Source organism: Osmerus mordax, chromosome 6 (genome assembly GCF_038355195.1).
Source record: "Osmerus mordax isolate fOsmMor3 chromosome 6, fOsmMor3.pri, whole genome shotgun sequence".
NCBI classification, from domain to species: domain Eukaryota; kingdom Metazoa; phylum Chordata; class Actinopteri; order Osmeriformes; family Osmeridae; genus Osmerus; species Osmerus mordax.
The window spans coordinates 8430366-8457858 of record NC_090055.1 but is presented as its reverse complement, the minus strand read 5'-3'; the positions used below and the strand labels follow the sequence as shown (position 1 = coordinate 8457858).

Sequence of the window (27493 nt, the reverse complement as noted above, 5' to 3'; positions counted from 1 at the left end):
CGACACCTGTAACAGTGAATGGATGGATGAATGGCTGGATAGAGGAATGGATGAGATGATTGTTTACAGGCATTCACCAGCAGACAGGGCTGAACAGAGAATAAGAGCAAAATAAATAATAAAGAAAGAAAGAAAGGAAGTCGAGAGAAAGTAAGTTAAGAGAGTGAGATATAGATATGGGTTCACAGCTAGCCGGAATTAATTATGTAACCCAGTAGTACTTCGCTTGGAAAGTTCACTGTTCATGAAGAAATTAATGTGGAGCTAGCACTTCCTTTATAGGCTTCATAAAAATTATACTGTTGTACTTAAATTTCTTAATACAGTGACAGAACATTTAGGGAGAAACTGGCATATGTTGTCAGAGAGGGCCGAGCTGGCTGGCCAAACAGCTGCCTGAAGGACCCGCTCCACTCTGCAGCCTTCCTGGTTCTGAAAAGGTCAACCATATTTTCATAATGGCCGCCTGGTGGGCGCCCCTAAATCTGTGTGTGTGTGTGTGTGTGTACGTGGAGGTAGATGTGTGAGTTTGTGTGCATGTGTTGGTCGGTGGATGTGTGAGTTTGTGTGTGTTTGTAGGTGGATGTGTGAGTGTGTGTGTGTGTGTGTGTGTGTGTAGGTTGCTGTCTTTTCCTCTAGATTCCTTTAGACCTGTGGAGATCCCTCTCGATTTAAAGGTGTTTGCAGAATAATGTGTCTCTTTAACTCGGGCCCAGTTTTTCTTCAACGCTCTGGAAGACATCTAAAAGCAAACCTAATTCTGTTATTTCTAAATGGAGGCAAATGAATTCAATTAAGCTGCCATGAAAAAGAATGTTATTTACACTTCACGAGATTACCTGGACTTAGCATCCTGTGGTTTGAAATAATTGACATGCAGCGTGTGTGTGTTTAACTAAGCTTCAGATCATGTGCACAGTTGAACGTGTCATCTGTTAATCTTAATGGTTTTCCCTCCTACAATATCTCTCTCTCTCTCTCTCTCTCTCTCTCTCTCTCTCTCTCTCTCTCTCTCTCTCTCTCTCTCTCTCTCTCTCTCTCTATCTCTCTCTGTCTCTCTCTCTCTCTCTTGTTTTTTTTCTCTCTCTCTCTGATTTTATTTCTCTCTCTCTCGGTCACACACTGCCTCTCTTTCTTTCTCTCTCTCTCCCTCTCTCTCTCCATGGTTAACAGTTATTAAATTAGTGTTTCTCCTCAGATCAAACAGGCCAGTGTTCTCCGTCAGTCTAACTGAAGAACAGCGAGGCCCACCCAATATATGAGATATGCACATCTGTTGATGTGCATATCTCCACTTCCAATAAATAAATAAAAACCCCGACCACTTCTGTCATTATCACATGACATGAACCCTGCTGAACGGACGAGAGAGAGAATGTTTTGACGCTCCTCACTAACAAGCCAGGAAACAATGAGAGCTTTCAGATCATCCGCACCCCTCACACATCTCAGGCTGCGAGCCTCCATCCCTCCATCCTGCCTCTGCGTACCAGGGAGGAGGAAGGTAAGGAGGAGAGATGGAGCGATGGATGGAGAGAGGATGAGAGATAAAATACGGAGGGTAGATGGAGGGGGGGGAGGAGAGATGGAGAAGGCGGGAAGAGGAGAGATGGAGAGAGGTAGAGAGGAGGAAGGAGAGATGGAGAGATGGAGAGATGGAGACCGGGGGAGGAGAGGAGAGCTGGAGAGATGGAGAGAGGAGAGATGGAGAGACGAGAGATGGAGAGATGGAGACCGGGGGAGGAGAGGAGAGATGGAGAGATGGAGAGAGGAGAGATGGAGAGACGAGAGATGGAGAGATGGAGACCGAGGGAGGAGAGATGGAGAGATGGAGAGGAGGAAAGAGGAGAGATGCAGAGATGGAGACCAGGGGAGGAGAGAGGAGAGATGGAGAGATGGAGACCGGGGGAGGAGAGATGGAGAGATGCAGAGATGGAGACCAGGGGAGGAGAGATGGAGAGATGGAGACCGGGGGAAGAGAGATGGAGAGATGGAGAGAGGAGGGAGGCGAGGAGACGTGAGGACAGGGTGGCTGCAGAGAGGGAGGTGGAGCAGGAACAGTAGAACAGGGGGTATTGTGTGAGGGGGGGGGGGGAGAGTCTCTCTTGACGGTAACTGGCAGAGATAAGTGCCTTAGGGGTGCAGCAGAGTCTGTGATTGGGATCCTGCGCCCCCAGCTAAACACTGAAGGCCGCTTCGCCTGCGGGGAGGGGGGAGGCGGGGCGGGGGAGGCGGGGCGGGGGAGGGGGGCGCCTGCCTTTACCCACAGGCAAGCCTACACTGTTCTCCCCTTCCCTTCACCCTCACCCCCCCACCCCCCACCCCCCCACCCTCACAGACACCTGCCATCTCCAATGTCAGAACTCACACAGGAAGAGAAAGAGAGACGGAGAGAGAAAAGACAAGCAGGAAGGTAAACAATAGAAACACTTTATTTTCAAACGGATTTCTGCATGCGGATGGAAGACGGTTGCCGTAGCAGCAGACACAATCCGTACGTGTGCCTGTACAGGTGTCGGGCCGGGCAGCTCACCGCATTCTGATCTGGTCCACAAAATAAAAGTTAAAGAAATGGAAAAACCGAAACTTCAATGCATTATAGAATTTGATGCTTTGTTTTGTCAACAACAAAAGCAACCATTTTGTTTTTACTCAGAGACATTATCCTCTTACCGCGAGTCTTTGAGGTCTTGACGTTGTTCTCAATGATTAAAGAAGGTTAAACTACCAAAGAATCACTTTCAAGCTGAAGAAGTCATTATTGGGACACATTAATGTATTCTGAGTGTGAAGCTGTTTGTTGTGATGTAGCAGGGGTGATGTTTGTGGGGGAGGGGGAAGGCGGGGGGGTGACGGGCTGACCTGGGGAGGGGGTGGGGGGCCGTTCTCGCGATAGGGGGGCAGAGGACAGAGCACAGAGGCCGGCCAGCTCCCTGCCGTCAGCCTCACCGCCCCCCCGACATTCCTCCGTTTTTCTCCTTGTTTCTCCTTCTTTTATTCTCTCTCTCCATTTTAATTCCTCCTGTTTGTTTGTTTGTTTGTTTGTCGACCTTGCCTTGTCAGCTGACCTTCCTACATCCCGACTTCCTCAACAAAAAAAAACAAAAAGAAGAAAACACGGCAGCAACAACAACACTGACGTTTCTGTGACTAGAGAGAGAGAGAGAGAGAGAGAGAGAGAGAGAGAGAGAGAGAGAGAGAGAGAGAGAGAGAGAGAGAGAGGCGAAGAAAAGAAAAAAGAAAGACGTGCCCTCGGACAGGGTAGGTGTAAGGAATAAGTGCTCTGTGGTCGTCCCGCGCTGTCCCGTCCTGTCCGGGTCCTGGTCACCGTTGCCAAGGATGTGTCACGGCGTCGTGACAACTTCAGCGAGTGCCGTGTGAGATGTGACCCCCGACCCTTGCGGGGGGGGTGAGTCCCCCCCACCTCGCTGGATCCTGACAGATGTCAGATACCTCCTCCATGGGCTCCTTCTGTTGCCTGCTCACCTTTCTCCATCCTGCAGAGATAGGGCTCCTGTCGGCACCACGTCAAACGCTTCCCTGTACACACAAACACACATACACACACACACACACACACAGGCAAGCAAGCCAACAGAAAAACAAGGCCCACACACAGGCGTGCAAACACACACACACATGCCAGGTATCACTGGCACCTTGAGCTACTAAAGCTATGAGGAGAGGGCAGAAAAACAATGATGATGAATTCATTTTGTGGTGAACAGAATTACCAGGAAGTCCTTGAAAGAGAAGTGGAGCTCATTGGGATGCCAGGGGTGTTTCCTTGTTTGCAGTGATTCAGTCCTCCTAATCACCCTTCTCCTCCCAGGTCTGTGTGAATCTCCACTGAGAGGCTAATGGATGCAAGGCCACTACTCACTAATATCACTTATGGTCAATATACAGTTTGATTTATAACCCCTCTTCCCTTTTCTTGTCCTCTCCTCTCTTCTCTTCTTTTGTCCTCTCTTCTTCTCTTCCCTTCTCTTCTCTCTTAATAAATGTCGAGAACAGATGAGCTAACAATCCAATCTTAACACACCCTCTCCAAGAGTGTTTGTTCTGATCTGACTCCTCATCTGTCAGACAGATAGGAATGAGATGTCTGCCTAATTGCACCATCTCACACTCGCGTGTAATATCTTCACCTGCCCCACTACAGGAATACCACATGCACTAAACCATGTGACTTCATAATGACATCAGAACTCCATAAAGGCGTTATCTGGTGAGCTGAATTACTCTGGGCCTTCTCAAACCCAGCGCACGATGGAATACACACTCCAGATCTGATCATGGTGGGTTATGATGTTCCTGTCTCGCTCCAGACTCCCTCCCTACCGGGAGAACAAAGGATTCTGGGAGTGAGCCATCAATCAGACTGACACCCTGGCACGGTGATGGATATTCAGATTCAGATGGATATTCCGATAATACCCAGGTGCATGGGAGGGAGGGAGGGATGGATGGGTGAATGGAGAGCTGGATAGAATTTAGGGATGGATGGATGGATGCAGGCCTGGATTGGAGGGGATGGTCGGGTAAATAGATGGATGGATAGATGAATGCCGATTCATGGGCAGAGACGTGTGTTACTTCCAAAGACAACAGCTCAGCATCGAGTGCAGACGTGAGCACGTTCTGCTGGCTGCGGAAGATTCACCCCGGCTCCGTCACTCCTCCACAGGAGTCAGTAAAGCAACATGGAGCTTTAAATGTATGTGCGCATGAGCATGCGTATATGTATGTGCATGTGCGCATGCGCGCGTGTACATTTGCGTGCCCGTGGATGTGCGCGACTGTGTGTCGTGCCGTAAACAAACGGAGACAGATGGAGAAGATGAAGGTGTTGCTAACACAACAATGTCTCTCTTCTTCTGGGACCCATGACAACCAGTCACATGTTGACAGCCTTCCACACTCCACGCCTCACCTTGTCTTCACGCAACCTGTTTCTCACCTCCACCTGCACAACGATGCTTTTATTCTTCTTTAAGGCTTTGTTGTCGCCATTTATCTCACCAAGACGGCAGCCTCCCTTGGTAAAACTTACATATACAAGATTGGCTTGATTCGTGAATTAATGAATTACCACAACAGCACACAACCCGGCTATATCTGTCGAGATTCGAAATACAATGTCAAGTATTCATTTTGCTGATGCTTACGTACAAAGCCACATGCAGTGGGGGAGATTTTGAACCTGCAGACGCTTGATCTGCAGTCAAATGCTCTACCACCGAACTGTACTCCCTCCCTCTATCTGACCTCAAACCAGCGTTAACCCAACCCTGACCTCACACTGACCTCACACTAACCCAACCCTAAGCAATCCCTAACCCAACCCGAACCTTTCTGTGTCACACTTGACAATGCCTTACTCAACACCTTGCCGATCTTAACTCCGCCTCTGCTCCGCTTGAGGCCGACATCACTGAGTTTGCTACGAAGGCTCTGGTTAGTGTCAGGTCAGGGTTTGGGGTGACTACCGCTCAGCATGCAACATCCTTGTTCCTTCCAAGCTCTTCACCAAGCAGAGGGACCTGGGTCTTCACAACTCCTTTTTGTGACAGACCGTGATGAGTCAGCCTACAGGGAGGAAGGAAGAGCCCTGGTGGAATGGGGCCAGGAGAACCATCTCGAGAACCACCCCACGGCACTGAAGAAGTGCCATGGGCCCATCACAGGACCCAGCCATAAACTGTTCTCTGCTTCCATGTGGCACACTTCCAGAGCCAGGACGGTTTCCACCTCTAAGCCATCACACTATTGAACTGTCAGCCCAGGTTAACTGACAACACTATCCACTGTATATTTGCATAAATACACAAAATGACACTGCATATTGCTATCTGCCCCAAATGCATTGCAAAGTATTGACACTGTATACCACACAGAGAAAGAAACTTCAATTTGATTATGATTTGATTTAACTCCTGATCCCAGGCCCTCAGCAAGGTTGGATTGTGTGACTGTGTTAATTGGCAGGTACAAACACTTATAAACAAGCAAAATAAAACAACATGAGCTCTTTGGTGTGATTAGAGAAGATTCTGAGAAAAAAAGGTGAGTGAAAATTAAGCTAACACACTTCCTGTTTTGTAACGTGAAGCTTCCTTAATTGTCTGTGATTGGCGAATTAAGGAGGACGAAGGATTGACTACTGTGTGACTTCCTGTTTTGAGGGTGGGAGTGATGGAGAGGTTTAAAACTGGATCACCCCTCCACCCGTTTCTCTGGCACTCTTCACAGTTGACATTGAACATACTAATAATACCCTCGCCTGTAGATTTTTCACCCACACAAAACACTCTGAACGTGAAATCTCTCTTCCTTCGTCCTCCCCTCCGTCTCGATTCATCTCTCACCTCTCACCCCTGCCTCTCTCTCTCCCCTCTCTCTCTCTCCCCTCTCTCTCTCTCTCTCTCTCTCTCTCTCTCTCCCCCTCTCTCACTCTCTCCGCCATCCATCCCTCGCTCCCTGTCTGCGGCCGTCCTGGCGGCCATCTGTCATGTGGTGTTTATGGTTTCCGTGGCGCCGTGTCCTGATGACCACTGTCAGAGGGAGGCTCCCATTACTTCAGAGTAGGGCCAGACGGCTCTCTGACACCCCCACGTCCTTGGGGGGTGGGGGGATTGGAGTGTGGGGTATAGGATTAATAGGGGGCGTGTGTGTGTGCAGGGGGGAATGAGGTGTCTGTGTGTGTGGAGGATGGGGGTGAAACCTGGGACCTGAGTGGGGTAGAGGGTTGAAGGATGGGAAGAGTGTGTGTTTGAAGGGGGGGGGGGGGGTACACTGAGGCTTGTGTGTGGAGGAGGAGGGGGGGTGAAACTTGGTGAAAACTAGGTGGGGTATAAGATTGATGGGAAGGGTAGGAGAGCGTGTGTGTGTGTGGGGGGGGGGGGGTTTGGTGGGATGAGTGGGATGATCTTGTCGACCTGTCCGTCAATCCAGGGTACATACAGGAACTGACCTTGGAGTTCCCCTGTAGGAACAGGAACAACACGCCCAAACTGACAGAAGTGATGAAGGCGTCTACAATGGAGGTCCATGGGCTGATCCACTGCGGGTGTGTGGCTAGTTGGAATTATACAATCCATCTGAAAACGTCTTTAACACCCAGATAATTATCCCTTTTCCTTTCAAATATATTATTTTTATATCAATCATATCTCAACCAGCCAGCCACATATTTGTTTCTATCCCTTTAACGTATGAAAGATATTTTGAGAGTGATATAAAACTGACTGGTGAAATAATTTTTATTACCTGCTGGAACAAAATGGAATCCCTTTTCTTCAACAAGCCATTCTGTCCTTTCTGTCTCTCTCTCCCTCTTTCTCTCCTTCCCTTCCTACCCTTTTCCCTTCCCCTCTCTCTTCTCCCCCTCTCCTCTCACTGAATGTCTTAACTGGGCAGCAGAGCCGGTGATGAATTCTTAAACAGATCAAACTGATAATTGTATTTCATAACTGTCAGCTGTGTGAGAGCTGGCCGTGGAGGGGCGGGCGGGGGGGGTGGAGAAGGGGGGGGGGGGGGGTTGTGTCGCAGTTTCCTTCTCCCCCGCCGCCCCAATCCTCTGTCAGGCCGCAATCACCAGGGATGTGCTTACTGTCTCCAGCCCTGAATTACTCAATCAGGGGGACACGTTTATGTGCGACACCTTTATTACAATTAATCAGAGGGACTTTATTAAGGAAGTTATTCCTCCTCCTGCAGTTGTCCTGGTGCTGTGTGTGCTTCTGTCTGAGGGGCACTGAGCAGTCTCACCATGGACATACAGACAGACAGGCAGACTGGCAGGTAGACAGGTAGGTAAACAAGTAGACAGAAAGACAGTTATTTGATCTCAAATAACCTACCATTTAAAAAACAGTTAAATGGAGGACAAGCTACCTGGAAACAGAGAGTCCTAGCCAGACCTTGAATGCTGCAGATTTCCATAAAGAACCAGACTGTTCATGAATGAAGTCATCTCTCTTACCTCAGTTAAATGTTCTTGGTCTACAGTGGCTAATTAGTTAGAGAGGAGTTTAGGTTTGTAATTAGGATTGGTGTTATGATGGTGCTGGGAGTTAGGGAGTTCAGAGTCTAAGAGAAAAAGGAGAGGAAGAGCTAGAAGCAGGGAGAGAGCAAGAGGAGAGAGCAAGAAAAAGAGGAAAAATAGAGCAAAAAAAGAGTGAGTGATCAAGAAAGAGAGAGCAAGGGGAGAGAGAGGGACATTTAGAGAGAATGAAATGGATAGAAAGAGAGAGAGACAGGAATGGAGGCTTGGCAGTGCTGGACATTGTCCCTGAAGCACATGACAGTAATACCACACCATGCCACACTATCAAGGAGATGTCTCTGTTACCGTGCCAGCCTTGTGTGCCAGCCTTGTGTTTCAGACCGTGTGTGTGTGTGTGTTTTGTATTGGTGTCATTGGCATGTTGATTTAGTAAGTGATTTAGTAAGTACATCCAAACTATACTTACTACACGCACACACACACACACACACACCTTTTTCTGTACAAAAATAACATGGTAAAATTTCTGAAAAGCTTGAAAATATTGGAGCATGAGCTGAATGCATCTGTGTGCACCTCCAGGGTCTAGGATCTTTTGTTAGGAGGCTGTATGCAGCTACAAACCAATTAAACAAGAACTGTTGTTGTCTCCATGTTGGCCTAGGCACTAATTGGACTGTGAACTCATTCTAATGGTAAAAGGTACAGGTGAGCCCAAGGGGATGGAGAGAGGAAGGGAGAGAGGGATCCATACTCCTAACCAAAGAGAGACGCTCATTGCCAGTCCCTCCCCGTCTCTGAGCAGACACGCGCAGCGGCGGCAACGGTATCCAAGCATGTTAAATCTAACCAGACATGCATGTGGCTCACCCCTCTCACCTCGCCGTCGCCGGCATGTCCGAGCGTGCTCCTGCATTTCAAACCCCTGACTGAACCACAGCGCTGAACAGAGGACACCCACCAGTCCCACCCCATCACACAGTATCTACAGACGCTTTCTACAACCCTGCTCTTGGAGAAATCCTCTCCTGTCGGGTTTTCCCTCCATTTGTCGTTCACTAACCAACTGACCAACCTGCTGCTCCTTAAAATCCGGAGAGTCAAATTAGAGCTGGTGGGATCCCCTTCCAGGATGCTCGTCCTCCAGTGAACCGTGCTAGAGAACCCTGGTCTACATGGGAGAAAAGCAGCCTCCAGGAGAGCTAGCATTCTCCTGGGCCCTCGGAGGACGGTCCGTCCGTGTCTAGCTGTACACAGGGACTCGGCGTGCTGGATGCAGATGGCTGCAGTCGGACGTGCTGAGTGGGGACACCTGTATGTTGCTTCACACTGGGAGCGGTTATGGTTGGCCACCTGGATGAGGAAATAAGGAGCTAACGTGTTCACAGAGCATGAGCTCCCCATCATCCACGGCAAGCAGGTGGGGGCGTGTGTGTGTGTGTGTAAATAAACACTAGCCCTTTATCCCTGTGAAAATGTATGCTGATATTGATAACCAACTCAACTTGAGAGCAAATTGTAACGGGTAAGACATAACACGTAATCGTTTTTTTCCAGACCAACACCTTCTGTTCGTATTGAGACAAAGTACTTGGTTTGAGGGGAAAATAGGTGCATTTGAACCTCACACGCTGAGGAAACCTTGCACGTTAGGGGGCACTTTACGAGACATTCCATAGAAGCGATTTTCTGCTTGTTGTGGAGAAAACTAATGACATTTTCAACCGGAGTTCTGGTTTGCTGGCCTAATGTAGTATTATGTGCTGCTTGGGGGCGTGTGCACATGAGAGATTGATGATGCGAGTGCTGCTTCTGTCACCCAATGAAACGCCTGGACCCAGAGCTGCTCCCGTTTCTGACAAGCGGACACTGTTGTTATTACAAATACTTCCAGGAGTAATTTCAATCATAAACGATGAATAAATGCATTCATTATTGGACAGTACAGCCTAGTTGATTATATCTGTATCATAAAATATTGCACATTTTATAGACTATAGTCCAGATTTCTGGATATTCAAACGAGTGTAACAGGTATAGAACACTAGGAATGGCTAGATTTCAGAATTATTGTCGAAATGTCACCTTTAACCCTTGTGCTGCCTTTGGGTCACATGACCCAAAGGTTCATAACGAACCATCGTTGTGTTTGCCCAATTTTACCCAATACAAAAACCAAATAAAAATAATTTTCTTTTAACCTTTGCAATGTGGGGGGTCTGAGACAGCCCAACGGTTAAAAGAAAAATGCTTCACTTTGTTTTTGTATGCGGTAAATTTGTCGCAATACGACGGTGGGTCACAATGACTGATGGGTCAGAATGGTGATAGTTCTCCAAACAAATTCTTTTTTTAAGGCTTAACAATTTAATTACAAATATATTTATAATCCTATACTCTAGATTGTGTATGTGTTTTGCATGTTAGAGAGAGAGAGAGACACAGAAAGAGAAAGACTTGCTGCTTCAGGTCAAATAGCTGGAGGCATGCTAACATGCTAAAAGCATACGAGTGCAATAATTATGCTAAACTGTCCCTTTTATAGCATTCAAAGAAATGGTGCATTAACAAAGAAAATACTGATGGGCTTGTTAATTGTTTAAAGTGCTGCAATCACACACTGATCTCTCCATGTCAACTCGGATTAGACACATTAGAAAACCAAAATGAAATCATGTTAATTTTACAATTGTAATAGTGATGGAAAGCTAGCGTGAGAGGGAAAGAGAAAATGACGAAAGACAAAACAAGCAAAGAGCAGAAGAATCCTGCATTTCTTCTTTTTTTTTTATCAACATAATCAAAATAGGATTTGGCCTTACTGTATTAAAAACATGTCACAATATCAACAAAGAGCAGAAACCGAGTTTGAAAAAACAACATTGTTTACATTGAAATTAAATTTAAATTTCAGCTGTCACAGTAGCGATTAGTTGTGTGCATTTGTATTATAATTATATTAAAATAAATCTGCTGGTGTTCAGAGCCCCCCAGTGTGTTCTGTCTAATAGTATATTGGGCTATCAGTAATAGTGCTGGGTTAGCAAGACCCTGGACTACAACCAAGAAGCAGCCTTTTCACCAGGGACTACCTGTCCCAGTCCTTTTGTTTAGGGGCCATGTCCACCTCCGCCCACCTTTCTGGGCTCACAGCTTACTAGTGTCCAGGGCATGGCCCACCTCCACCACCACTTTCCCCAGGTTCTTCCCTGCATACATGTAGTCAACAGCCCGGAACACGGCCTCCAGCCCCACAAACCTCCCCTCTGGAGCCAGGTCCCCACAGTCCACCTCACACACCAGCCTGCCCTGCCCCAACAGCCCCATCATGCTAACCAGCGCCTCTCTGTAGTCTCCCAGGAAGTGGGGCAGGAAGAAGCCCCGGACGCTGGCTGATTTCTGGAGCAGCTTCACAGGGAGGGTCCCCCCCCGGACGGGCTGGACCCCCGAGGAGGTCTGGTACCCGGATATGAACCCGATGACGATGAGGCGCCCCTTGGTGGCGAGGGAGTTGACAGCGAGGTCGAAGACGCTCCCGCCAACAGACTCGTAGATCACGTCCACGCCGTTGGGGTATTCTGTCCGCAGAGTCGCGGCCAGGTCCTCTGACGCGTAGTTGATCGGCCGGTCGCAGCCGATGGTCTTCAGGAATCCAGCCTTCTCATTGGAGGAGCAGGTGCCGATCACGTGGCATCCCGCCTTCTTGGCAAACTGCACCGCAAACTGGCCAGTCCCGCCAGCGGCTGCGGTCACTAGGACGGTCTGGCCCTCTGCCAGGTCGCCCAGGCGCTTCAGGGCGATGTAGGCGGTGGCGCCACTCACCAGGAGCGTCAGAAACTCCGGTTTCACCGCCGGCACAGGGACGCTCTTCTTGACAGGAACCACGGTGTACTCTGCGAAGGCCCCGTCCCCAAAGTAGGCCACCGTGTCCCCCACGGTAAAGCGGGCGCTGGCGCTCAGGCCCAGCCCCACCACCTCCCCGATGCCTTCAAAGCCCACGTCGAACGGAGGCCTCACCGACGGGTCGTACCGACCTGCAGAGTAATTGATGTCAGAAGCGTTGATACCAACAAACCTGAAAAAGAAGAACAGTTCATTATATTTCAAATGTTGTTGATATAGTGATTATAAAACAATACACACTTTGATTGGATAAGAATACACAGATCCAACAGTTTCTCAAAGTCATTTATTGTCAAATAACTGGTTGTTGAAAGTAATCAGTGGGTATAATCAGTATTTATAGTCCTATACTGGTCTGTGAGTTATCTCCTCAGACACTGGGCTCATCTTAATAGTCTCAGTATACTGTAAGACTGAGAAGGTCAGCTTTTCAGTTTCACTCTCCTGAAAACATCAGTGACAGGAGGGTAGGAGGCACTTGGCTTGTTTTGGCAACGTCTTCATTTCTCCTGAAGAAAACAGGCCAGTACTGACAGGAAAAGGCTTGTATCAAAAAACACATTGCATGATGTCACGACTTATTGTCTTCAGAGATGCACACTGGAACAAACTGTACTTTAAAATAATGTATGTATTTATAATCATATATCTTGTATGTATATTTGCAACAATATTAGTTGTTTTTTACGCTGTTAATAATAAAGGAGAAGACTGTGAGCAAAATAAATATGAAAAAAAAAATGTTTTCCCCCATTAGATGCCTTGCTTGAGGCTTCATTGTGGATCTCACATGGTGCATAGATCTACCAATTCCGTTAAGTTACAAATACAAGACCAATTAAATTGATGAAAACCCCTCGGTTTGAATACTTTCTGACTCAATAGATTCATCGGGAGACTTTTGCCTCGTAGCTTATACTCACTGTCAGTTTAGCATTTTGTGCTTAGGCCTACATCTGAATTAAGGACTCAAAATGACCGCACGAATCATATGCATTAATGCCTCGACGTTTTGCATTTCATGGTGTGTTTCGGGCACCAAGAGCGTTTTTTTCAATCAACTCACAGAAGATGATAATTCACCTAATTTGATGAATGCACTGATTTGTTGTTCTGCTCTTCTTATAAACAATATATTTAGGCATATGCCTACCAATTCGAGTTCAGAAATGTCTAATGAAAACAAATGTACAAAAAACAATTCGATTAAACGTCTACGCAATTAAACATTTCTTTTATTAGTAATGATTAGGCTATATTGAGACAACTTGTGATTAGTGCTGTTTTTAATTAATTACAAACATCTTGTATAAGCTAATTAATTACGTCAAGTACGCTGATAGGCCTATGAAAAAAATTGAAAGGAAAAGTACGTTTTTTTTTCTGTTGTACTTTGTTCTATTCTGTTACAATAGGTGAATGAGGCAATGGTGATCACATGGTTGCCTTGGGGCCTTTCGACATGCATGAGTTACATGTATGTTATAGGTCAGAGGTAGAGCACCTGCAAGAGCTTGCATCAACAGTGTTTTTGTAATTCTCAAGACGACTGAAAAGATATAGGTTACATTTTTATAACACAACGGGGTTATATATATTCGTTCATGCTATAACACGACTATATGTTTTATAGCTTATACTAAATTGGTGTAGTGTCAGCTACAACCAAAATTACATATCTGTGGTAAGCTACCTAATATGTTAAGACAATAGCCGTTTCTTTATTGAAACTATAGGCTGCAGACTAGAGTTCGGATAAAGGGTCAACGTTCTAAGGCTACAGGGTCAATTTCAGGCGCTCAGCCACAACTCTCAACAATCATTCAATTCACATTTAAATATCTCGTGAGTAATATCCAATCACATCTGCCACGCTCTAGCTCTTTAAAATGAAACTAAATAATAGATTCGATTATGATCACTGCATTTCTCATCTTAGCCGACAGTATCGATCTCGGAGACACTTGGACTAGGCAACTAACATGCAGGCTTTAGGCCGAGGCTGACTGCCGGGACAGTCAGACGGAGTTTCGGTTTTAACTTAACGGGTGATTTGGTGATATTTCTGCAGTCACTAACGCCTTGCAAAGATGCCTCTCGGTCTCTTTCTCGTGTAGTCCGTACAGCCCCAATGTTTTCCTGTTCGCAGAATGGTGACGTAAGGAGAGATACAGAGACGGTGAGATGGATTGATAGACAAATGTAGGGGCGGATCTTGGTTGTATCCCTCACGTATTTCGCCCTCTCTTGAAATGGATGCAACTGTTGACACCGATGGGGATGTTTATGGCGATTTGGGCGGAGGTAAGGGATCATTTCGTAACTTCTAAACAATACCACCGCGCTTATCAATAATGTCTATAATTCCATGGGACATGTCCCAATGTTTGTACGAATCCATATTTAGGCGTGCAGCAAATTAGAGGTTTTTCTCTCCAGAATAGCTGACGAAAAACTTACCGATTTCTGACAAGCAAGTCTCCGTCGCCAGGTGTAGGGACTGGAACAGTTTGCAAGACAACTGCGTCTTTAAAATTTTGACTAAGCTTTGTAACGACCAGCTTTTTCATAGAGCTCGGTATCGAAGAGCCTTTAAAATCCATGAAGTGCGTGGAGTATGACAAATCTATAATGAAGCGTCGCAAAACGAAATGAACTCCAGAAAGTGCGTCGGTTCCACTGCGGATGCGCCCCCCGCTGATTACCGAAAACACCCTCCTACCGTGTCTGGAGAAGAACGAGGTGGACATTGCACCAACAGGGGGAAATGTGACAAAGTTCACGGACACTAAACGTGCATTGATAGCCTATAATAACAGCGTGTTTATCGTTAGCCTGTGCTAGGCTTTCTTCTGCATAGCAGGCCACAACACAATAAGCCGTGCTGTTTTAAAACATAACAATGCACGCGGCGTTGAGGCAATAATCGCTGTAGCCGTGTGTTAACGTCTTTAAGATGCCCATTACATAGCCAAAAACACGGCGCAACCTTGTAGCATGCGGGCGAACAGGCAGCTAATCGTCGGAGTCCCTCCTCTTCCCGGACGCGAATCACTTCCTAGTAAGGTGAAACAAATCAAACCCTAGTCTCCAAATACATTCTCAGCGATTGTTTAGACCACTCAAATGCCAAACTCTAATGTGTTAGTAACAGCAGACTCGCCTAAGTAGCATACTAAACCCCCGCTGAAAATATAAGACTTTAGTGAGGATTTTATTTTGAAAGAGGCACGTTCATGGATTCAAGCATGCGTTGGCAGTAGGCTGTTATGTTGCCAAAATATGGTTATGATCGCTTGCTCTCACGTTTTAAACCCTGGAGCAATTGGACAGCATATAGCCTAACTGTGACCAATCCATAAAGTCAAGATAGCCTAACACCTCTTCTCAAATTTGACTCCATGTTGAATACCCTGAGATCATAACCTTTACAAAATTAGTCTGGATGAAAACTGTTAGCCTTATAGATTAGTAACTAAATGTTGTGATAGGCTATGCGTAAGTTGATGTAGCCTATATCAATATCTCAAAATAAGAATTTGACATTGCTTATCAAGCCACTGATTCCAAGCTTTCTTTGTCAATCCTTCGTTTTTTAAGTAGAGGGGAAAAACAAGACAATTAAAAAGATTGACAGGTAGGGTTCTACTGCCGGAGTGACGCTTGTAGCGCTTGTAGCGAGGGGAGGAGTGTAGCGGAGAAACGCTACTCGATGCGTCTGTCCATCAGTTGATGCTGTCTGAAACGCTTCTGGATCCGCTGCGCTTCAGTTTTTTCCCTCGGAGCAGCAGAGAAGACGTCGGCTAGCGCACTCCCTGGAGTTTACAGAAGAGAAATTAGTTCATGTCGATCTGTCCGCGAGGGTGGACGCCTTCACGTTGTTTGTTTCTTTTAGTAGCGGGCGCCTCACCTCGCCAACCACCCGCGAATGTCTGCCTAGACGAGAGGCCAGTGAGAATCATTTTCACGACTCCCAATGTAAGTAGGATCGAACTGAATAGAATGCCAACCGCTCGACTCAAGATAGTGAGTAGCGAAAGTATCCGCGGACGGCGAGGCTTGATGTGGCGGAGGTAGCGTGGTGACGGGCTGACATTAACCGTCTAATGTCTTGTCTATTTTCTCTGTTCTCTCTCTTTTCAGATCTGATGTTCGAGAAGCGCTGGTACGGAAATACATTTCACACGCTTTCGCTCACATTGGACTTATTTGTTTTGTTACAATCCGAGTTCATTTCTTTTTGGGGGAGAGAAGGCGTCACAAAGTAGCCCAACAACACCGTGAGATAGATAGTGGTTTCAGCCGCGGTGGCAGCAGCGGAGTGACTGAAACTTGGCTCTGATGTCTGACGCTTTTTTCTGCGACTGAGATGAGCGAAGATGGTCTTTTATAGACACTACACGACCTGGAACCACCCCAACGCTGTTGTAATTTCTCAGAAACTTTTTTCTTTTTCTTTTGTGTGTTTGATCATTCGCCTGTATTGGTGAAAAAAAACATTAGACAAAGCTGCACGTTGTCAGGTGGGCTGAATTCTTAAATTAGTAAAGATACAAAAAACAAACAAACAGGCAACAGAACGGTAAAATAAACTACTGACAGTTGTTTACGACAGAAAACTACGGGATGGTTTTTCTCCACTGACAGACTGGTTATTTTAGTTCCTGCATGAGAAGCATTGTGGAGAGTGACGGACACTATGCCAAGGAGAAAGCAACAAGAGCCGAGGCGATCCGCAGGTAAGACCGGGCTCCGTCTCACAAGCCACCGTACATTCAACGGGCTACACACTCCAGTCTAAAGGCCTCCATAGCTATACACAATCTTATGATTCTTAAAATGATTAGATTAGTTTTATAAATTCACTGATGATAAGGGCCTTAGTTTGAATACTTTTTCACATGGCTATGTGTTTATTTTGAGACACAAGGGTTCATGTAATAACTCAATGATAGTCTATATTTACTTGGGATAGGAAGTCCGTTGCGGTTGGTCAGACGAGGACTCCACGAGGACAAATGGGCTACTTTAGTTTTTAGAGTGAGAAATTATGAATAATTGAGTCGAAAACAGGGGTAGAAAAACTGGTGAGAGCCGGTTCTCTTTTCTTTTCTGTTTTATTAGAGGATTGCCAGCGTTGATATGATACGTGATTGATCGCCTGTCATGTGGCAGGCTTTGATCTGTTCATTCCTGATAAACATCAATAAATCTCGTAGCGGAGACAAGCATATTCCTGACAGATTTAGCCGCTCAAAGGACAACCCAATTGTCAGACGGAGACATGAAAAAAGTTTTCGAATCAGTGAGAAATTATTCCCCCCCCCCATCTTTATTTTTGAAGTAACTGCTGCTGGTTACAATGTGAGCGGTTGACGGATACACGTCTGACAAAGACTTCAAAAAAGGAGCTATTATTAAATAGCCTTGTAATTATTTAGGGCACTTGGAAGTTTATATTGCTTCTCTGAAGTAAAGACAGAAGGGATTCACACAATTTACCCTCAATTCACACCCTCCATCTCAGATGCCCCATCCCCAAGTATCCACCAGTACCAATCATGTTTACTCTCTGACCAGCAAGGACCAACCGACCTACCAGATAGCTGGAAACAGCCATACAAAGATGAGGTTTAGTGATTTGGATTGAGGCTCTCTATCTCTTTCTCATTTTCTTCCCCGCTCTAGCCTTTAAACAAATGTAAATGAGTGACAAGGATTTCATGGTCTGGCCTAATGAGGCTGGGCCTTTGAAGTTTAGCGTTAACAACTGCAGTGAACAAAAGACAGTTGTAGAATTTTAAAGAGATTTTGAAATCGAGCGAGCGGGAGTAGAGAAGACTTTGAACTTTGCAGGTTTGTCTTTTTAAATAGGAGTGAAAGATGGAGAAGGGGAGTCGGAGGGTGACTGACTGGCTGGGAAGAACATTCAACCAGTGCTCCCCTTTTCACTCTATCACTATCTCTCTACCTCTCTATTCTTTCTCTCTCCTAATATCCGTCTGCCTGTCTATCCACTGGATATAATATAAAGAAAACTGGAAGAGAGACTTCAATGTGTACTGATGGACCCACAGCATGAACGTCTCTACACATACAATACAATACATACACACCTCTTCCGTGATGATTCCCAGCTGATCCTGCATGTAAACACCATGTCACCTTGACCCCTGTGTCATGGTGCATATTGATCCCGACGGTCTCTGACGGTGTGTTCATAAGGGGTCACGGCAGGGTCAATCCCAGGCCGACAAGCACAGTTTACACTATCTCTGTATCATGTCGGCTGTGCAGAGAGGACACACACACTACGATTGTCTGCTAGAACAAATACAAAATGCACACCAGCTGGTGCAACACAGGGTTTTGTTACTGATCTGTCTCACACTGTAGTCTGAGAGAGGGAAAGACACAGACAGAGAGAGGGAGAGAGAGAGGGAGAGAGAGGTACAGATACAGAGAGAGAGAGAAGTAGAGCGAGAGATTTATAGAAAGAGCGGTTGGAGGAGTGCTAAACGGTGGTTGAGTTTGGAATGAGAGCTGATCATTGAGAAGGTTTCCAGGAGAGGCCACTCAGACAAATGGACCCCTAAGATCCTACAGGACTTTGTGTTTTGTGTGTTGTTGTATATTTTTGATAGACGCTATAATAGGTACATATATTTATACAGTATGTAACTTTGTTTTTATGTGTGTCTAAGGGTTGAGGAGGGAGTGTCTCCAAGATAAATGTTTTTTATCTTCGAGACAGGACAATTCTGTGGCTTCTTAGTCACCTTTCCAGGTTTTTCTTAAGCATTGCAAGCACTCGCTAAAAGTTCAAACCTCACACTTGAGAGTTGCAATGGACATTACAATATTTTTTTGTAACAAGTTAATGTTATACGCTAATGAACCTCATGTCATTAACACAAGGCTTATCACTTGACAGTTTTGTAATAATAAGATATTGCTCAGCCAATTGTGTGTGTTACTGCATCTGTGTGTGTGTTCTATTTGTGTGTGTGTGTGTGTGTATGTGCCATCTTTCAAATGTTACTTGAGACAGTAAATTGGCCCAGATTTCCATAATGTATATTTAGTTTTCGTGGAGAGGCCATTTATATGTAATGTTTCTATTTCAGATGTAGGTTTATAGTGCGTAATTAATTTCATTTACGACTGTCCATAGTTAATTCGAGTCAATTTAACAACGTGTGTGTGTGTGTGTGCATGCGTGTGTGTGTGTGTGTGTGTGTGTGTGCAGTTCTCATGCGGACGTTAGGCTGAAGTGAGATTCGTCCTTGACTTAGAAGCCTCAACCAGTAGTAATGAGGACGAGAACGATTGTTTAAAAAAAAAAAAAGGGGGGGGGGGGGAAAGGAGTGATCTTTCATTAAAGGCTGGGCTTGTGTCACACACTGGGCTTCATGGTCTGAGTAGAAAAACACACCTCTTTCTCTCTCTCTCTCTTGGTGATGGGGGGGGTTCCTAATGATTAGAAGGGAGGGGTGTAAGGTAGCTTCCCTAAGCTTCATTAGCCCTGCTCTAATTATCTGTAGAGCTGATGGCTTTCTGACAGGCCTTAACGATTAATGCTGACAAATTCAGTAGGGTGTCAGGTCCGGCGAAGCCTTGATCTAATCAGCTTGATATTATACAGTCCCTATAGCCTCCAGTGCTGCCTCAACTCAATTTGCCTGTGCAGGTGACAAATGGACTTTGCTGGCTGACTAATCATGTCAGAGGATCCGGGTCGGTTAATGACCTGGCTAATCCACTACTTTTAACCGGGGGAACCAGGGCCTGGCGCAGGCGGGCGGCCAAGCTGGGATCAGGCGGCTGGCGAGCCTGTGACCTGCTGGGGAGTGCCCGTGTTGGGTTTCCGCTTCCGCCGGTACAAAGGTTAGAACCGTGTTACCGGGCAGCGTTGGTACCGGTGCCAGTTAGAAGCGTGAGGACGGACGCGTCAGGTTAGGTTTGAACCGGAAATCACTAGAACGTTAGACTTAAAATAAATTATTCAGGTACAGAACCTTTTTTTTTTTAAGCTGGGATTTTCAAGGTATAATTGTGTGTTTATATATTTATAAAGGTATAATTGTGTGTGTTTATATATGTATAAAGCATTATAAAAAAATTATACACTCCTTGATACGTTCCGTGATATTAATTAAATCAAAAAAATAAAACCCTTTAATTGTTGAGCCCTTTCTTTTCAAATTTTATGTACTTCTAAGTATTATATTAATTAACAATATAAAAATGTTGACCTCCACATGTTTACGTGTTTTTATACTCCGTTGCCATCTATAAACGTGACTAGTTAAGTTGTAGCGTACGATTGTGTTAGTACAAAACAGTGATGAAAATGTGTGTTTTGTTAACCATGATGGAGTCGAGTGTGTGTGTGTGTTTGTAATAAACTGATGAAAATGTGTGTGCGTGTAGTAAACCTGGATGAAAAGTTGTCTCCTGGTAGTAAACCTTGAAAAAAAAAATACAACCATTCATCCTGATGTTGTACAATAGTAAAGTGGTTGTCACGCAGGATAGGGCCTAGAGCCTGTTAAAATCATGCTTTAATGTGTGTGTGTGTGTGTGTATGAATGTGTGTGTGTGTGTGTGTATGAAAGTGTGTCTTCTCTCTGTCGATTTCACGGATCCCTGCCAATGCGTCAGTACCATACACTCATCCTCCAAAACACTCCAGGTCAGATCTTCCGGAAAGTTCTGGTCAGATCACGGAGGAGTGCGTTGTGAGCGGGGGAGTCGCGCACTACTTTGGGATTAATGGTTAAGCGGGCCCGAGGTAGCTAAGATTACACAGCGACCTTTGTGCTTCTCCGGCACGATGCTGTTATGTGATATTCTGCCTTCGAAATAATCAGGAGGCCCAGATTTACGTGGCACTCTATAAATCTGAGGCCTAAGGATCACCGTGTCACACACCGCCGCCCCTGGCTCCCTCCCTCTCTGCTCCTTTCTCTCTCTGTCCCTCTGTACTCCCACTGCTAGGGTAACCGGTATCAGTGCTGTAGTTTGCATTCCCATTGACATCGGATTATTTTCTTTTCATAATTAATGGAAGTCTTATGAAATAGTGGGTATTTCAAACATTCAACATTTTGTTGTGACACAGTATCGGTCCGAGAATCACAGTCGTTTTTAACGTGAGTGCATAGTAGATTAGGGTGTGTGTGTGTGTTGGCACTATGTTGTAATGTTATTTATAGAATATATGCCTCTGATATGTGTTGTTGTGGCACCCTCCCCCCTTTTTTGGGGGGGACCTGCTTTCAGATTGTGAGAGGTCAGTACAGTCTTACCCTATTTACCGTTTTCTGTCATACATCGCATTCCTCTCTATCCCCCTCGCACGCACACTCGCACACATACACACCCGCAGCGGTACACCCAGTATTGTTTTTATGTGTGTGTGTGTGTCCCAGGCAGCCAGCCTCTTCTCTCGTTCGTAGAGGTTACCTAATTGGGACGCCAGCGTGTCGTTCGCAGGTGGCATCGATCGCCGTGCCAACCCCAAGACCCGCGCTTACGTCTGCATCGGGGAAGGGAGAGGGTCAAAGGTCAAACGTGTTCGCTCTGCCCTTAATGACCACGGTCATCCACCCCCCCCCCCCCCCCACGCGTGTGAGTGTGGAAGTGTTTGGAAGTGTGCGCGAGTGCGCACTTTCGGCACAGCCAAACGCGCACCATACACTCTATTAAGCAGTCATTTGTGTATGAGCAGGGAGTAGGTCATTTTGCTGTTAATGTTTCGCTGCGATAGGAGTCATTTTCCGAACGCGGACCGTCTGAAGATATGATTCCACATAATGGAGAAGCCATTCCTGTCTTTCTCTCCCCTGTCTATGTCTATGCAGGGCCTCTGTGCTAAGCTGCCCTGCAGGCGTACTGCTGCCATCAGTGGTGCAGACCCCCCCGCACCACACACACACACACAACCCCCCCCCCCCCCACCCTGCACCACACACACACATTGTATGAACTATAAACATGGTCACGCTTACAGTGTAAAAAATGGTGAATCACAAACTGGCACTCACTCACACACACATATTCACACACACACACACACACCTTTAAGTGCAGCTAGCGTGTCACAGTGGGAGGTCATACTGGGACTGGCTAAGCATGGTGGGAAGTCATATCATTAAAGCGGCCAGATGTGCTTGGTTGCCCGGCAGCACACAGTAAAGCTGGACACACCAGGGAGAGGTAGAGAACAGGGTGAAAACAGAAGGAGAGAGAGTGATAGAAGGGGAGAGAGAGGTGCGTGTCAATAGTGATGGAGGGAAGATACTGCTAGAAGGAGACAAATATACAGTATGTATATTTAAAGAGAGAAAATGTATATATGAATGACAGATGGAGAAAGAGGGTAAGGCAGAGAGAAAAGAGAAGAGAGAGAGGGAGAGAGAGAGCTTACCTCGAGGGCTCCGATCCTGGCAGACAGGGATGAAACTAATGCGTGGACAACACCAACATATAGTCATACTCTATATGCTTTCTATACTTTTTTTGATCGATTTTTATATTTGTTTGATACAATTGCTTAATACTTATACTGCTAGCATTATAGCATTGCTAGCATTGTCTGTTAAACTGATTTGTAAGACTATGTATAGGTATGATGGGTATGATAATGTATGTGTTTTTTTTTTTTTTTACACATAATTATATAACTTATAATAATTCTTTTCTTGAACAAATGGGTGAAGTGTATACGTGTTTGTTTATTTATATATCTAATAGCACATTTAGATCAGTGGAAATGTATTTGCGTCTGCAAAAAAGACTTGGGAGAAGATTGCAGTTATGTACTTGATAATCAAAGTCCTGTAACATTTACGAGGGGAAAAAACGATATCCCAAATTCAGTTAAGTGAAGTGGTTGTCTGGTAGCCAGCTTCTCCAGGGGAGCAGAGGCTGGGCCGAGGGAAGCCCAAGTGGAGATTGAACACGGTACTCGCATCCATAAAAGATGAGCAATTACAGAATATTTTGTCTAATAAGTATTTGAATTCCTGAGCGCAGAAAAACATGCAGCTTTACCCGCATCTTACATCAGGGAAGGAGGGGGGGGGGCAGTGGAGAAGAGGGAAGGAGGAGAAGGAGGGGGGTTGTGGGGGCGCTTTGATGGCAACAAACAAACAGACAGACAGACAAACGAGTGCAGGGCCTGAAATGGAGTAGGAGGAGAGAGGGAGAGAGAGAGGGAGGGTACCAAGGGACCAGTGCACACTCCTCCCTCTCCCTTTCATACATTCCTCTCATCTCCCTCTTTTACACCCCCCCCCCCCCGGTTCTCTCTCTCTCTTTCCATCTTCCTCTCCTTCACACTCTCCCTGTTCTCTCCTAAACATGACTTACATGCCCTCCTCCAGTATGTCTATCTCTGCTCTGCCTCTCGGTTTGAACGAGAGAGAGAGTGCACAGAACAGCCTGCTCAGGAGCGAAAGAGAAAAGGAAGAGAGGGAGGAGGGAGGGAGGGAGGAGAGAAGGGGGGTTGCAGGGAGGCTGGAGAGGTGGGCCCCCTGGCTGTTTTTAGGAGGAGGATGGGGGGTGAACAGACCGATGAACTGGTGTTCTTACAACCACTGTCTGCTGCCATTACCCTGACAGGTGTCAATTAAGAATTACTGTCTGGCCTAGTGGACGAAAGGAAGAGAGGGGGAGGTTGTGGTGGAGAGAGAGAGGCTAAGAGTGAAAGGGTGGAGGTGGAGTGGAAGGAGGGAGGGTGAGAGACCGTAATACCCCTACTCTGTGCCCAGCTGTCTGGTGAAACAAACCCCTCTTTAGCCCTGTCACCATCATTAGCCGCTAGCTATTAGCCTTTAGCTCAGTGAACCCCCAGGAACTGCACTGGGCAGATGGATGCACCGGCTCTCTTGTTATCTGGTTGCTATGCCAGGTATCAGGTTCCTGATTGGTTCATGGTCACACCTGGAGGGAGATGGGGAAACCCTTCGCACAGTCAGTCAGTCTGTCAGAGGTGTGTGTGTGTGTGTGTGTGTGACATCAGTCCACCATAAAGAAATAAACCTGCTTCCCCCATGTGCTTCTTGACAACTTTCCTTCCTTCCATCCCTCCTCTCTCTTTCTCTCTCCTTCTCTGTTTTTGCTCCCTCTCTCTGTGTCCCTCTCCCTTCGCCCTCCACCCTCCCTCCCCGCTCCATCTCTCTCTTCCTCTCCCCGCTGTTGGAGGCCTGCTGATGACCTGTCTCATTGGAAAGTGGGGACTTCAGTTAATGAGTGAGAAAATGAGCAGTTGTCATTGCAACGTTTCCTTCCGGACCCACAGCAGCCTACACGCACACACACACACACACACACGCTCAAACACACACACACACGTGCACATACCAACGGCTCTCTGTAAGGTCATATACACTCAGACACACCAGCAGGCCTGGCGAACCTACACACACACACACACACACACAGCAGACAGGCCTCTTTCAGCTCAGTTCTCTGTGATAGCGTGGGAGAGTGTGCCTCACAGGCCTCCTACGTCCCCTCGACTGCCCTCTGCTAGCAGGGTAGGACGATCGCCGTGGACGCCGCGAAACAGAGCGCTGCGTGCATCAGCCTCAGCGCCACCAACGACACAGCAGCGACGGACGGCGTTTCGAGGATGTCCACACGGTGTTTCTGAAGAGGAGGAAGAGCAAGCCAGGAGTGTGTGTTTTTCTAGTGTCGAAGGGTCGGGTATATTCAGTTAGGCTCATTTGCATATCGCTCAGGAGTTACTTTTAGATTTTCCTCCCTAGAAATCATTTGCCACAGAAAAGAACTGGAACAGATCCTATCAGTGTTGTTTTACCGCCGTCTCGTATTTGCATAGCTCTCGTTTTATATACAGCGGCACCCTCCCCTCCTCTCTGTTGAACCTCCTCTCTCCCTGGCCTGTTCCCTCCCTCTCTCTCTCTCTCTCTCTCTCTCTCTCTCTCTCTCTCTCTCTCTCTCTCTCTCTCTCTCTCTCTCTCTCTCTCCGTCTCTACTGTACCTCTATCTCCCCATGCCTCCCTCCTCCCTCTCCTCAATCCGGAACCAGAATGTTTGAAGGCTATTATCAGACCTGAGAATATGCCTTCTTTATGCAAATCGGCTGAGCTCTCTTATCGCAGTAAACCTCCCTAACATGCGTGTGTGTGTGTGTGATCAGGGTAAACGTTGTTTGGGACGGAGAGGGAGAGGGAGAGGGAGGGAGGGGGAACTGTACATACAGAGAGATGGATCGGAGGATTAAATATTAACCGGATGCGGCTGACTTAAGGCGGTGTTTTACATAGCGAGGCCCATCGCCCTGGATGGGTGAGCATTGATCCTTTGCCCCAGCGCCTTTACCCGATTGGCTGCCGCCGTTAATTTTTCACCATCATCTTCTGCCAGACCAGGCAGGAGAGAGAGAGGGAGAGAGATTTAACCCCCCCCCCCTCCCCCCTCTACACACATACACACACACACACACACACAGTCTTAAAGGCCCAGGTGGAGATGGATGATAGCAATTTGAGGTTTTGTTTGTGCGTGTGATCATGGAGATTGTTTTTAGTATTACTGTGCCATAACCATCCTGATGATGAATTGAGGTGAGCAAACACACACACACACACACTCTTGGCACAATATATTCGGCTAACAAGTGTGCAATAGACAAACAAAAACAGCGCGGTCAGTCTGTGGCTGCATTGTGTTGGAGCTTCTTAGCCATTTTAAGAACCCCCATGACACGTGTATACATGGGATAGCTCAGGTTAGCTCCAACCCAATATCTCCCTTTAACTGTTAGCTAAAGTTGTTAGCGAGTGGCCATTATCACGTACATTGGGCTCACTCTTATGGGCTAGCGGTTAGCGGCTTAGGACCATGCAGCTAGCAGCCCTGCAGCCTCTGGAGAGAGAGAGGTCAGACATGGCCCCCTGTCATCACTCAACCCTAATCATTGCTTGTTCTCCCCTCCCTCCCGCCCTCCTAGGCAGACCCTCTGCTTCTGTCTCCCCCTCCCGCCCGCCCCTCCCCCTCCCCCCCCACAGGCACATCTGACAGGGTCGTCCTGAGGTCATGACCCTCAGGTGGCCTGCTGAGAGACTTGCAGACTAGTCCTCTATTTGCTCTCTCTCTCTCTCTCTCTCTCTCTCTCTCTCTCTCTCTCTCTCTCTCTCTCTCTCTCTCTCTCTCTCTCTCTCTCTCTCTCTCTCTCTCTCTCTCTCGTCTCTCTCTCTCTCTCTCTCTCTCTCGCTGCTTCTCTCTATTCTCAACTCACTCCCTCTGCTAATCCCTGATGGTCGATTCGACTCACTATTTGTGGAATCCAGGTGTCCACATTGTGTTCAGTTCAGTTCGTTTTCTTTAGAACTGTCCAGACTGTAAAATGAGTCGTGCTTCCCAGCCTTGGGGCTGTGAGAACGTGGGCCCAGGAAGATGACCAGCTGTACTTCCTGGGGATGGGGCTGTGATCCGTGGAGATGGGGCGTGGCCTGTCTGTCACCCTGGAGTTGGTCTGGCCGTTACTAACCTGCTGATAACAGGGGCAGCTGTTTCTGGAGGGTGGGAGGCGGGGGAGGTAGGAAGGAGAGAGGAAGGAGGAGAGATAAAGAAAGGTAGCGGGGTGAAGTCATGGGAGGGGAGAGAGGAGGCATGTGTTGGGGGAGGGAGGGGAAGAGAGAGAAATTGCGAGGGAGGTCTCTGTTGTGCAGTCCCTGCTCACACATTCCTGTGTGGAGGGGCTTAGAGTGGAGGGGTCAAAGGGGTGCTCTGATAGGCTAATCTGACAGGAAGGGGGGGGCAGAACTCCTCTCTTGGGGCCTTATTATTGGCTGGCCTTGCATGCTCTGTGAAATGTCAACTCGTAGCTTCACTGTTCTCACGTTTTTTTTTTGCTCTCCCTTAAAACGACTTTGAGGTTGATTGTGTACTGGAGCTGGTTTTGAGATATTTTTCTCTGTGTGTGTGTGTGTGTGTGTGTCGTCTGTCTCAGTTCCTGTGGGATTGTGTTTTTTCACTGTGTGTTCTTGTCCTCCACAAAGTCACATGGATGACAGATGAGCCTGTGACACACACACACACACACACACACACATACTCTTGCCATCCTGCACAACCGGAATCAGTGGGTCCTCTAAGTTCACTCTTTGTTTACCTCTCTTCTATATCATAAATCTGTTGCTCACCTCAACCTGCCAGTGCCCTTCCTCAGGTTACCGCTCCACACACCAGCAGAACAGCTGCGTCATTGTGTGCGTCTTGTGTGTGTGCGTCTTTGTGCGTGTGTGTCTTTGTGTGTGTGTGTTTGAGAACCGGCCAGCCGCAACCTGGCTGCATGCATGCCTGTCTAGCTTAGCGATAGAGGAAGGGAGGAGAAGGGGGAGGACGAGGGAGAGAGAAGAGAGGAAGAGCGAGGGGGAAGGGGGGAGGGGAGGTGGGCTGGGGTGGGAGACTTATTGGAGCAGAGGAAACCTAAATCCTCATATGAAAAGGACATGCACTCGGGCCAGAGAGAGGGCGAGGGAGAGAGAGAGAGAGCAGAGAAAAGAGGGTGGGAGAGGGAGAAGGATAGAGTGAGTGAGTGAG

The 27493-nt window shown here is 46.9% G+C and overlaps 2 protein-coding genes across 2 annotated transcripts in view; one reads left to right on the top strand and one right to left on the bottom strand.

The window, feature by feature from the left end:
* The window catches only part of kpna5 (karyopherin alpha 5 (importin alpha 6)), a 73025-nt gene that overhangs the window by 11092 nt on the left and 34440 nt on the right, over nt 1-27493 (top strand). The window lies entirely within an intron of this gene.
* LOC136944912 (prostaglandin reductase 3-like) lies at nt 10278-14968 on the bottom strand. The gene is made up of 2 exons (XM_067238852.1): nt 14375-14968; nt 10278-12086 (listed from the first exon to the last, which is right to left on the bottom strand). Exons 1-2 carry the CDS (start codon nt 14662-14664, stop codon nt 11159-11161), a joined length of 1218 nt encoding a protein of 405 aa, XP_067094953.1. The 5' UTR covers nt 14665-14968; the 3' UTR covers nt 10278-11158.